Source organism: Thalassophryne amazonica, chromosome 3 (assembly GCF_902500255.1).
Source record: "Thalassophryne amazonica chromosome 3, fThaAma1.1, whole genome shotgun sequence".
In the NCBI taxonomy this organism is placed as follows: Eukaryota; Metazoa; Chordata; class Actinopteri; order Batrachoidiformes; family Batrachoididae; genus Thalassophryne; species Thalassophryne amazonica.
The window spans coordinates 40,884,667-40,898,352 of NC_047105.1; the positions used below are offsets into that span (position 1 = coordinate 40,884,667).

At 44.5% G+C, this 13,686-nt stretch overlaps 1 protein-coding gene across 2 annotated transcripts in view; it reads right to left on the bottom strand.

The window, feature by feature from the left end:
- The window catches only part of cttnbp2nla (CTTNBP2 N-terminal like a), an 84,375-nt gene that overhangs the window by 49,381 nt on the left and 21,308 nt on the right, over positions 1–13,686 (bottom strand). For both annotated transcript variants that reach the window (XM_034166089.1, XM_034166088.1), the window contains exon 2: positions 6,133–6,237. In XM_034166089.1, coding sequence (XP_034021980.1) covers positions 6,133–6,237 — 105 coding nt within the window. The remainder of the gene's footprint in view (positions 1–6,132; positions 6,238–13,686) is intronic.

Consider the following 13,686-nt stretch of genomic DNA (forward strand, 5'->3'; position numbering starts at 1 on the left):
ACGGAAGTCTCTCCTGATGGCTCCCTTGACGACGTGAATGACTCATTACCATGAACAAAAGGCTGAAACTGCTTTGACCTGAGTACCCCATTGTAAACAGGGGACAAAGCGTGTCTGAGACCCCCTCCCCGGTTAAGGCTGGGTTTCAACTGTTTTACAAAGAATTGCTTCCTTGACACCTCTCTCAAACCATTTCTTCTCTCTGGCTAAGATTTTAACTTCCTTGTCCTCAAATGTGTGGTTAGTGTCTTTCAGGTGGAGATGAACTGCAGACTGAGGTCCACTGGCGCCCTCTCTGCGGTGCTGGTATAGCCTTTTGTGTAAAGGTTGCTTAGTCTCACCTATGTAGTGTTCATTACAGTTTTCCTGACATCTGATAGAATACACTACATTACTCTGTTTGTAACTAGGGATCCTGTCCTTAGGGTGAACTAAGGGGCACCTGTAGGGTTCTGTGCTGTAGAGTCCTGATCACCCCGAGCTTGTGTTCAAGGGGGTGGTTTGAGCCAAAGAGCAGATATTGGTCAGTGTGAGTGGGTTTTCTGTAAACCCCTGTCTGGAGCTGCCTGTTCTCTCCAATCGTAACATCACAGTCCAAGAAGGCTAAATGGTTGTTTCTGGCATCCTCACGTGTGAACTTTATATTGGAATCCACGGAGTTGATGTATTCTGTAAAGTCCTCGACCTCCTGTTGCTTGATTTTAACCCATGTGTCATCGACATATCTGAACCAGTGACAGGGAGAGATTCCCGTGAAAGACGTCAAGGCTGTCTTCTCCACTCGCTCCATGTACAGATTGGCCACAATGGGGGATACCGGAGACCCCATTGCACAACCATGCTGTGACTCTTCTATCAAGATTATTTTGGAGGTCTAATATTTTTAAAATGAAGCCTTCTAAGACCCAAAATCCTCCTAAGGTAACTGTGCTGGATCTTTTCTGCTGTGTGGCCTGCTTCTAGTGCCTTTTGCTTCATGCATTTGGGAATAACATTGTTTTGTTTGCATCTCAGGTGCTAAAGTTAGCTATCTTTTAAGCAGTCCTTTCCAGCTTATGTACCAGTGCCAGGGCCTCATGCCCACAGTTGGTCGCAATGTTTCTGTGTAGGCTTTCAGTTGTCCAGGTGGTTTCCATAGTAGAGAAGTTTGAATCTTTGACTGGACTGGGTTGCTTGACGTGACGACGTTTCGCTTCAAATTGCAGAAGCTTCCTCAGCTAAAATTCTTGCTCTGGTAGTCTGACTTCCGTCTTGACTCTTGTAGAGAAGAATAAAACAGAAGCCAACAAAAGCTGGAGTTTTTAACCTAACCAGACCCCTCCTACCGAGAGGCCGACTGCTACAGGCTAGTGACTAAACAATAGCTCTAATTAGCACCTATTGTGCTCTAAAAAGCACCCTCCTAATGACAAGGCAGCTGTCCCTCCTAATGATGGGACGGAAGTCTCTCCTGATGGCTCCCTTGACGACTCTCCTGATGACGTGAATGACTCATTACCATGAACAAAAGACTGAAACTGCTTTGACCTGAGTACCCCATTGTAAACAGGGGACAAAGCATGTCTGAGACCCCCTCCCCGGTTAAGGCTGGGTTTCAACTGTTTTACAAAGAATGCTTCCTTGACACCTCTCTCAAACCATTTCTTCTCTCTGGCTAAGATTTTAACTTCCTTGTCCTCAAACGTGCGGTTAGTGTCTTTCAGGTGGAGTTGAACTGCAGACTGAGGTCCACTGGCACCCTCTCTGCTGTGCTGGTATAGCCTTTTGTGGAAAGGTTGCTTAGTCTCACCTATGTAGTGTTTATTACAGTTTTCCTGACATCTGATAGAATACACTGCATTGCTCTGTTTGTAACTAGGGATCCTGTCCTTAGGGTGAACTAATTTCTGTCTCAAGGTGTTTGTTGTGTGGGCCGCTGAAGAGGAGGTACTGCTGGCCCACCACCACAAGATGGCGCCCTGCTTGAAGTGCGGGCTTCAAGCACGAGAGGGCGTCGGAGCGACCGGGAGTGACAGCTGTCACTCATCATCCGTACCAGCTGTCACTCATCCACTACTCATCACCACCACCATAAAGGCCGGACTGCAACTCCACCTCCCCGCCGAGAAATCAGCTACCATTCAGGTAATTTTTCTCTGCTGAACAAAACATTGAGTAATAGTCTGAACTTCTTTTGCAGCCGTTTTCCTGTGACGGTGTCCTTATCTGCGGTATTGGCGTTTGGTGTGGACTGCGACGGCTTCGCCTCACACCCCAAACCAGATAAGTGGTTTCACAGGAGCTGCACGAGTGTGTGATTGGAGGTGGAGGTTTCCCTCCTAACTGTATACAGACTGTGGGATTACTGAGTGTGCGAACTCACACTCATCAGTACTGTCTCTGTTCTCTGCCAGCAGTACCGGGTCTGACTGCTGAAGACAGCGGCCACCTGGGGCGCAGGGCTTGGCGGCTCCGGTGTTCTTCAGCTCCGTTGGTGGTGGAAGCTGTGTGGGATCCGGCTCTTCTCTCGCCAGACGTCTTCTATCGTCGAGCCTGCCCACACGTCACCTTGTGTATAATTGACATTCCACCATATTGTTATTGTCTGTACTTCGTTGTGCGATTCACAACATTAAAATGTTACTTTTGGCTTATCCATTGTCCGTTCATTAACGCCCCCTGTTGTGGGTCCGTGTCACGACACTTTCACAACAGTGTTAACCGGTTTAAAGTAAACTGGGATTTTGTGCTGTCTGAAGATCCTCTGTAGTTTTTCCCCTACTCCTGCTAAATAAGGGAGAGACTCTTCTTCTTCTTGGCTCCGTCTCCTGACTATCTGGTCTCTTTGTTCTCTGGGACTTCTGCACTTTGTCCAGGGACCATCGTGGGTACCCACATACTGTGAGGGCTTTCCATACAAGTTGTTGTTCTTTAGCCCTTCCCTCTGCAGTTGTGGGCACCTGTAGGGCTCTGTGTTGAAGAGTCCTGATCACCCCGAGCTTGTGTTCAAGGGGGTGGTTTGAGCCAAAGAGCAGATATTGGTCAGTGTGAGTGGGTTTTCTGTAAACCCCTGTCTGTAGCTGCCTGTTCTCGCCAATCGTAACATCACAGTCCAAGAAGGCTAAATGGTTGTTTCTGGCATCCTCACGTGTGAACTTGATATTGGAATCCACCGAGTTGATGTGTTCTGTAAAGTCCTCGACCTCCTGTTGCTTGATTTTAACCCATGTGTCATCGACATATCTGAACCAGTGACTGGGAGAGATGCCCGTGAAAGAGGTCAAGGCTGTCTTCTCCACTCACAGGATCTGCCTGTAGTAATTCCCCCTAAACAGGAAATACGTGGTGTTAAGACAGATCTCCAAGAGTTGGCAGATGTGGTCTGGTGTGAGTTTGGTCCTTTTGAGTAGAGACACATCCTCCAGCAGTCTCTGCCTCACAGCTGAAATGGCCTCAGTGGTGGGGATGCAGGTGAACAACGATGTCACATCAAATGACACCATAGTTTCATCTGCCTCCAGCTGCAGGTCCTTGATCTTGTTCACAAATCTTGTGTGTTCTCCACATGGTGGGTCTGAGTTACCCACTAGAGGAGCCAAAATCCACTTGATGTGCTTGGCCAAATTGTATGTGATGGAATCTGTGCTACATACAATAGGCCTGAGTGGCACGTCCTGCATGTGGATTTTGGGCAGTCCATAGATGCATGGAGTGGTGTCCCCCGGGTACAGTCTGTAGTATATCTGCCTGTCGATGAGTCCCTCTTTTTCCGGTTTGGAGGTAGCTAATGATTTTCTTCTTATAGCCGCTCGTGGGGGTCTCTCTTCAGACGTTCGTATGTACTGGAGTCACTGAGCAAGTTGTTGATCTTGGCCTCATAGTCCGATATGTTCACAACTACCGTGCATCTGCCTTTATCTGCTGGCAGGATAAGGATGCTTTGGTCCTTCTGCAGTGCTGACAAAGCTTTCTGTTCTTCTCCTGTGATGTTTACAGAGGATAGAACTGTACATCTGCTACAAAACATTTAACAGGTAGGTACTCAAATCTTTGATTTCAGACTTCATAAATGTTTGTAACTGTTAAGCTTTGTTCACCACGCCTGCAAAAATATGTTAGCAGTCTAAAATTTATCGGACCAAAATTTATCGGAAGATAAATAGTCCGCTGATGGTTTTCAAAGTTATCTGAAAAGCTAATCCGATAATGAAAACCTTAGCTTCGATAATTAGTGGTTAGCGGATTAGCGGAACTGTGCCCACCACTGCTTAGATGGACATTGGAATAGTGTGGTCACAGTCCATGGTGAAGGAAAACAAGGTGTGAAAAACCTATTTTTTTTGTATATCTCAACAAAAAAGAAGAGTAGATGGATGATCTAATGCATATAGCAGTCAGTAAAATGCTTGCAACTGATTGCTATGATTGACTTCATGATGTGGTCACACAGAAGTAATATGATGACATCATACATGGTCTAAAACACCATTACAGAGATATGTATATTAACTGGTACAGCCTGGTGTGTGGAGCATGCAGGGTATGCATCAGCCCTCTGATGCCTTTCAGTGTATTGCTGCTTCTTGCAGATTGGAAACAATTATCTGTTCATTTACAAATCAATAAACAAAGACACAGATTGGTTTCATTATCAGTCAGTATACACCTTCACTGAAAACAGTGTTCAGAGGACTTACTCCTTTCCTCATTAAAAGTGTTATTAACTTGACTGCGGCTGCAGCAGATAGATGTGACCTCTGAGAGGTGTGGACAGTCCTGCAAGAGTGGTTGCCCATCCAGGACCCAAGGGGTTTGATGGTGTGGTGGATGCAGGGGTTACACGGCATCAGAGCATGCTCCTAGAGCTGACTTCATAAACTTAACTACGATCTGAAGATTTTTGAACGCTACACGATGACCAATGCTGCAAGAATAACTGACACAGTAATCAGATCAGGTTGGGAGATGCACTGGTGCCATGCTTTGCCACATCCACCAAACTAAGGAACCACCTTGGGTCTTGGATAGCAACCACTCAGCCAGACAACTGTTCATCCCCATATCCAGAAAGTAGTCATCTTTCATTGCACCAGGTGACGTGGGAATTCCCTGGGTCTTTTCCAGTTGCTGGGGTCCTCAAGATGAAGTCCCCTGCATGTTGGATTATGCCCAGAGAAACGCACCACATTGCGAAAATGTTATACTGGATGTTCCCTTACAAGCCAAGTAGTAAATTTCATCAGTCTCCTTCAGTATCTATTGCTTTGACACAAAGTCATTCCCAAGGTCCAGTATGTTCTCAATCCAAATCTCATAGGAAATGTAACTGTTGCAACATCACTGAACACCTTCACAAAATTAATGTCTTTCCAGACTGACATAACCAGTCTTTTTCATGAACCAGATTCCTGCAAACTGATTCAGTCTGCAGCAGTCACAGGAGCAGGAAGGAAGTGTAGGTGTATAAGTACATTGCTGAGGCATAGTTACACATGGCTTGGGGGCATGCTGCCTGTGTAATTTCATCAAATTCAAGACTTCAAAACAGCAGACACAAACACGGACTACCTGCTGCTGAGACATTCCTACAACAAGCAAGACAACTGACCTTTCATTCTGATGTGTGTGTACCATCATTAGAATCTGTATCACTGTGATGCAAATTGGCATTTAACGTAATCCTGGCTATTTAATAATCATTAAATTTCTAAAAATTGGTTACCAAGCATCACAAAAATGCAGGCTAATCAGAAATTGGCAGTGAAAAGTACCAGACAACCTCCTTTATTGGAACAAAATGAACAATTAACACACTTTATACGCTTTACAAAATGAATTGTCATTTTTAATATTGTGATGGCTGTTCTGCTCAGAATATAAATATCTTGAATATAAGGAGCACATGATGGAGAATGAAAAGGTGGATTATGCTACAGAATTGGTTAGACAATGTGATACTTTATGGCTGTAGAAACTAATACTTATTCAAATCAACACAAAGTCAAACTCGTCATAGGTGCAGCTTTCTCTGAAGGATGGAACGGTTAAACTGTAAGAGCCATCTTTCACACGTTCAGCAGGGGGATCTCAGAGATTCTGCTTGAAGAGCCACTTTAACACTGCAATTACTTCACCACATCCACTGATTGTTACCTTGAGGGCGTCAATCACCAGGTCACGGGCTTCTAACTCTCCCTCCAGTATGCTGAACAACATCAGCAACTCTGGCTTGGTCAAACTGTCCATGTTCATCTTGGACTGCAAAGGTAAAGAGGTAGTTCAAATTGTTGATTAAATGTTTATCAATATGTATTAAGTACCAACTTTATGTCTTAAAAGTGCAAGTGCAAAACATTCTTCTCTAACAAATAAACCATGTGAAGTGCCCCTTAACCCACTCACTATGGGTGTAACAGTACACCTCCCTCAGGGTTTGGTACAATTCAAATTTTAAGGTCATGGTACAGTTCAACTCATGGTACATTCCTGTTTCTGGAGAAAAAATAACCTTCTGGTTAAATGTCCGGACAGTACAGTTCACCTGTTCTCTCTGCAAACCTACACCTCATATAAAAGACACACTTATTATTTTAACCTGATGAGAAACTACAGGAAACGTTTGACCTTTGTAATTGCAAACAAAGGCTACTGTACCAAATATTAACATTGATTTTCACAGGTGCTGAAATACTTATTTGCAGCAGTAACATACAATAAATTATTAAAAAAAAAAACTCATACATTGTGATTTCCAATTGTTTTTTTTTTAGATTAAGTCTCTCACAGTGGACATGCACCTAAGATGAAAATTTCAGACCCCTACATGATTTCTAAGTAGGAGAACTTGCAAAATCACAGGGTGTTCAAATACTTATTTTCCTCACTGTATGTCTGTGAGTAATAGTTACCTTTTTATGTTAAACCGACCTTGCTATGGTCTTCTGAAACAGTTGGTAGATGCATTTTATAACTTAAAAATGGGACCGATGCAAACGCGTTAGCATGTCTATGGCACTGTTCAATGTTTAAAGTTAGCATTCATTTGTGCTAGAGACCCTCCTGTCCTGTGCACCAACTGCATTTTCCTCTATATTCATTTGTGAATTGTTCTGTAATTTATTCCGTAGCCATGGCCCAAGCAGAGGGTCACCCCCTTTGAGTCTGGGTCTGCTTGAGGTTCTCCTCAGAGGGAGTTTTTCCTTATCACTGTGCTCTGGGGGTTAGTAATGTTAGCCCTTACTTGTGCGAAGCACCTGAGGAAACTCTGTGGTGATTTGGCACTATATAAATGAAATAATTGAAAAATTGAAATGGAAATTAGCTGTTAGAGTCAAATGTATTCCAATTGTAATTTTTTTTAATTTATTTTTGTGTATATATTATAATAGCACAACAACAATAATAGTAATAATACTAATAATGTAACAATACCAATTTTAGGAGATACAAAAAGAATGTTATTAAAACACAACAAAAAATATAAAACTAAATAACAATGAACATAAATAAATTAATAAATATAGAAATAACTGTTTCCTGTGAATACCTAGTGACTCTTACACCTCCACTTCATTCCTGTTTTATTTAAGTTTAATGACAATTTGCTTCGGTCAAACCGTATTTTCATTTTGTTTTCTTCAGTGATTTCTTCCAGAAAAATCTGCCAAGCTAGAAAACTGCTGCATCCTAGTAAGAGCAGAATACTGCTGGAATGAATCTGAATAACGAAAGTTTTGTTTTTTTCTCACCAAAATGGATGCTGCACTCACTGCAGTTTATTGTCTGGAATAGTCCCAGATTCCATTTTAGAGCTTCTAGAATTCAAACATTTTCATGCAGGTGATGTTGGGGGGTAATTTTGGGTTTCATCTTTTTTGCTGTATCATGATACGGGAGCCACAGATTGTTGTATCTCAGCTACTACACAATATTTCCCCAGCATACTTGATAAGAATTAAACAAAAAATGTATACAGATGATTTTGGAATGGAATAAATGGCATGTAATATCCGCCAGTTGTTACTGCCACAGCATGATGCGAAGCTTAGCTTCGTCACGGGAGCTTGGCTACATGTTTTTCCTGGCTGCAGAAATCAGAGCGAGTGAAATAGTCACAAGACACAAAACATGGTGGTCAGAGAATGTGGACGTCTCTTCTTAAAACTGTTAACCAGACAAACAAAACATTATTTTCTGATTGGTTCACAGCGGTTAAGCTGTGGGACAAAAATAAACACGGCAAACGTTTTTTCCTTCTTTCTGTGGTTGGCTGTACCAGTCCAGCGTGTGCGCACCAGCAGAGACCGACTGATACTGCTGCAGATATTTGGTATTAAAAAATAAATAAATAATGTTAATACTGATTACAGAAATGAGGAAAAATACAGTTGTATGTAAAGGTTTGGGCACCCCTGATAATTTCCATGATTTTCCTTTATAAATCATTGGTTGTTTGGATCAGCAATTTCAGTTAAATATAACATATAGCAAACAAACAGTGATATTTGAGAAGTGAAATAAAGTTTATCATATTACAGAAAGTGCAATCATTCTTTAAAACAAAATTAGGTAGGTGCATAAATTTGCACACCCCAACAGAAAAAATACATCAATATTTAGTAGGTCCTCCTTTTGCAGAAATAACATTCTCTAAACGCTTCCTATAACTTCTTATGAGAGTCTGGATTCTGGCTGAAGGTATTGTGGACCATTCTTCTTTACAAAATATCTCCAGTTCAGTCAGGTTTGTTGTTTCCGAGCATGGACAGCCCGCTTAAAATCACACCACAGATTTTCAATAACATTCAGGTCTGGGGACTGAGATGACCATTCTAGAACATTGTACCTGTTCCTCTGCATGAATGACTTGATTGATTTTTGATTTTGAGCAGTGTTTAGGGTCATTGTCTTGTTGAAAGATCTAGCGCCAGTGCAACTTCAACTCTGTCACTGATTCATGAACATTGTTCTCAAGAATCTGCTGATATTGACTGGAATCCATGTGGCCCTCAACTTTAACAAGATTCCCAGTACCTGCACTGGCCACACAGCCCCACAGCATGATGGAACCACCTCCAAATTTTACTGGAGGTAGCAAGCGTTTTTCTTGGAATGCTGTGTTCTTTTTCAGCCATGCATACCGCCCCTTGTTATGTCCAAATAACTCAATTTATGTTTCATCAGTCCACATCACCTTATTCCCAAATGAAGCTGGCTTCTCCAAATGTGCTTTAGCATACCTTAAGTGACTCTGTTCATGGCGTGTATGCAGAAAAGGCTTTCTCTGCATTACAGCAACATACAGCATCTCTTTGTACAAAATGCGCTGTATTGTTGAGAATGATGCACACTATCTGCAGCAAGATCATGTTATAGGTCTTTGGAGCAGGTCTGTGGGTTGACTATGACTGTTTTCACCATCCTTCGCTTCAGCTTATCTGAGATTTTTCTTGGACTGCCACTTCAGGCCTTAACTAGTACTGTGCCTGCGGTCTTCCATATGTTCCTCACAATCGAAACTGACAGCTGAAATCTCTGAGATAGCTTTTTGTACAGTTCCCCTAAACCATGATGTTGAACAATCTTTGTTTTCAGGTCATTTGAGAGGTGTTTAGAGGCTCCCATGTTGCCACTCAGAAGAGATGCAAAGAGGGGAAACATTTGCAAATGGCCACCTCAAATACCCTTTCTCTTGACTGGTTTCACCTGTGTAAGGAGGTCAAGGGTCAATGAGCTTATCAAACCAATTTTGTGTCCCAATAATTAGTGCAAAATGTATTCAAATCAATAAAGTGACAAGGGTGCCCAAATTTAGGAAATATCAGTATTATCAAATATCAGCATGTTCGTCTACTATATGATATATTTAACTGAAATTTCTGATCCAGACAACCAATGATTTACAAAGGAAAATCATGAAAACTATTAAGGGTGCCCAAACCATTGCATACAACTGTAACTTTAAATAAAATGTCTCACTGGAATAACTGCCCTTCAATTTTTAATGCATTATTAGGGATGGGTATTGATAAGCTTTTAATCAATGTCAATGACATTATCGATTCCACTTATCAATCTTATCTATCAATTCCCTTATCACTCATCTGTGAATTCCCTTATCAATGCCTCCTGTGAATTTTCTGTGTACTAAAAGTAGGCTATTGGGCCCATCAGCGAGCGCCTGGTGGCTGGGCTTGCCACGGAACCCAGTTGGGCACAGCCAGAAAACGCAACATGGACCTTCCATCTCCAACCTCTGGGCTCACCAACCGCAGGGGGAACCACTGCGGGTGGCGAGCCTCCGCCTGAGCACCGCTACGTTGGAGTTTACTCCAGTAGATGAGAGGGTCGTCTCCCTGCGTCTTCAGGTGGTGGGGGGAAACTCTGACTGTTGTTTGTGCGTATGTACCGAACAGCATTTTGGAGTATTCGGCCTTCTTGAAGTCCCTGAATGGAGTCCTCTACGGGGTTCCGGTGGGGGACTCCATTGTTCTGCTGGGGCTTCAACGCACACGTGGGCAATGACAGAGACAACCAGAGAGGTGTGATTGGGAGGAATGGCCTCCCTGATCTAAACCCGAATGGTCGTTTGTTATTGGACTTCTGTGCTAGTCACGGACTGTCCATAACGAACACCATGTTCGAACATAAGCATGCTCATAAGTGTACAGGGTACACAAGAGTACCACCCTAGGCCGAAGATCGATGATTGATTTTGTGATCGTATCATCCGATTTGAGGCCGCATGATCTGGACACTCGGGTGAAGAGAGGGGCAGAGCTGTCAACTGGTCACCATCTGGTGGTGAGCTGGATCAGAGGGCGGGGATGGACTTTGGACAGACCTGGTAAGCCCAAACGGATAATGCGGGTGAATTGGGAATGTCTGGAGAAGCCCACTGTCCAACAGATCTTCAACTCACACCTCCGGCAGAACTTCTCCAGCATTACTGTGGAGGTTGAGGGCACTGAACCAGAATGGGCAATGTTCAAAGCTTCCATTGCTGAAGCTGCAGCGGGAAGCTATGGCCTGAACGTCTGAGGTGCCTCAAGGGGCGTCAACCCTTGAACACCGTGGTGGACACCGGTGGTCAGGGAAGCCATCCGAATGAAGGAGTCCTTCCGGGATATGTTATCTCGGAGGACTCCAGAGGCAGTTGCAAGGTACCGACAGGCCAGAAGGGCAGCAGCCGGTGTGGCAGGAGGTCTTAGCAACCATGGAGAAGGACTTTCGGTCAGCACCACGGTGCTTCTGGCGGACCGTGAGGCACCATCAGGAGAAGGAACACGGGGAACCATCCAAGCTGTCTACAGTAAGGATGGACTCTGTTGACCCTCAACTGAGGATGTAATCCGGCGCTGTGAAGGAACACTTGAGGAGCTGCTCAGACCAGAGAACCCTCTATAGTAGGGACAGAGCTGGGAAGCTGATGGACGGTTTTTCATCAATTTCCCTGGTAGTCAAACAACTCCGCGTGGCAAGCCCCGGGGGTTGATGAGATCCGTTCAGAGATGCTGAAGGCTCTGGGTGTGGCGGGATTGTCTTGGATACGACGTCTCTTCAACATTGCATTGAGGTCTGGGACAGTGCCTAAGGGAATGGGCAAACTAGGGTGGTGGTCCCCATATTTAAAAAGGGGACCAGAGAATGTGTGCCAACTACAGGGACATCACCTACCATCCTCCCTGGTAAAGTCTACTCCAGGGGTCCTGGAAAGGAATGTTCGGCCGATAGTCGAACCTATGACTGAAGAGGACAATGCAGGGTTCCGACCTGGTTGTGGAACAACCAACCAGCTCTTACTCTCACAAGGATCCCGGAGGGTGCCTGGGAGTATGCCCACCCAGTCTACATGTGTTTTGTGGACTTGGAGAGGCGTATCATTTGTACCTCGGAGATGCTGTGGGAGTATGGAGTGAGGGGGTCCCCTTCTCAGGGCCATCCAATTTCTGTACTTGCAAGTTGAGAGCCGTGTTCAGGTGCTCGGCCTAAGTCAGACTCGTTTTCTGGTGGAGGGTTGGCCTCCACCAGGGCTGCATCTTGTCACCAATCCCGTTATAGGATAGCGAGGTGTAGTCGGGGGTTGGAGGGTTTCCATTTTGGTGGGCTCAGGGTCTCATCACTGCTTTTGCAGATGATGTGGTCTTGTTGGCTTCATCGGCCGGTGACCTCCAACATTCACTGGATCGGTTCGCAGCCGAGTGTGAAGTGCCTTAGAGATAGGGTGAGAAGTTCGGTCATCCATGGGGAGCTTGGAGTAGAGTGGGTGCTCCTTCGCGTTGAAAGGAGCCAACTGAGGTTCGCAGCCGAATGGTGAAAGCGGTTGGGATGAGGAATCAGCACCTCTAAATCTGAGTTCATGGTTCTCAGCAGGAAACCAATGGATTGCCTACTCCGTGTAGGGAATGCAGCCCTGCCCCAAGTAAAGGAGTTCAAGTACCTTGGGGTCTTGTTCACGAGTGAGGGGACGATGGAGCGTGAGACTGGCCGGAGAATTGGCGCAGCAGGGGCAGTATTGCATTTGCTCTACCGTACTGTGCAATGAAAAAGGGAGCTGACTCAAAAGGCGAAGTTCTCGGATCTACTGGTCAATCTTTGTTCCTACTCTCACCTATGGTCATGAGGGTTGGGTCATGACCGAAAGAACTAGATCAGGGGTACAAGCGGCCGAATTGGGCTTCCTCAGGAGGGTGGCTGTTGTCTCCCTTAGAGACAGGTGAGAATTTCGGTCATCCATGGGGAGCTCGGAGTAGAGTCGATGCTCCTTTGCGTGAAAGGAGCCAACTGAGGTGGTTCGGGGCATCTGGTAAGGATGCCTCCTGGGCGCCTCCAGGGGAAGGTGTTCCACGCACGTCCATCTGGGAGGAAGACCCCGGGGAGACCCACTGGCCTGGGAATGCCTCGGGATCCCCAGTCAGAGGTGGGACAATGTGGCATGGGAAAGGGGAAGTCTAGGCTCCCCTGTTGGAGGCTGTTGCCCCCGCAGACTCGAACTCGGAAAGTGGTTTAAGATAAGTGATAAGTGAGTAAAAGTAGGCTTTAAAGGTTTTCTATGTTAACAACATTTTGTTGAGTCTTAAAGTAAATAAATATGAAATTGGTCACTGGATCCTTGATCTCTGGACATAAATAAATCTGTACAATGTCACTGGATCCTTGATCTCTGGACATAAATAAAAATAAACAATGTAGAAATTGCACTTTGCTGCTTCTGAGAGCTTTGTTTGCTTCTGAGAGCTTCGCTGTTTGCGCTGCGACTCGCTACTCTCAGAAACAGCAGGTCCACATTGAACTTAGAGAAATTATCATTTTCCCGATACACAACTTCAAAAACAACGGCTGCTCCAGCGTAATGTGAACCGATAAGGGAATTCATTGCTATGCTTAAGATACTCAATTGTACATGCAGATAACTGTTGGTAATCTCATTCACATAAAGTCTTTAGAAGGTTGCCTCGCATCAATGAGAAGCTGAATGTCTAGTAACTTCCTACTTTTAAATTCTGATGAAGACAAATGATGGTTCTTGGTCCAGCGAGACATCGGCATGAATTTGGCCACCTAGTGCTAGCCTAGGTTCATGTGTCACACATAATCGGACACAGTGAGGAACCTTGGGGTAATTTTTAATTCTACGTTGTCCTTTCACCTCCACATTAGGGACATACTAGGACTGCTTTCTTACATCTGCAAAATATAGTGAAGATT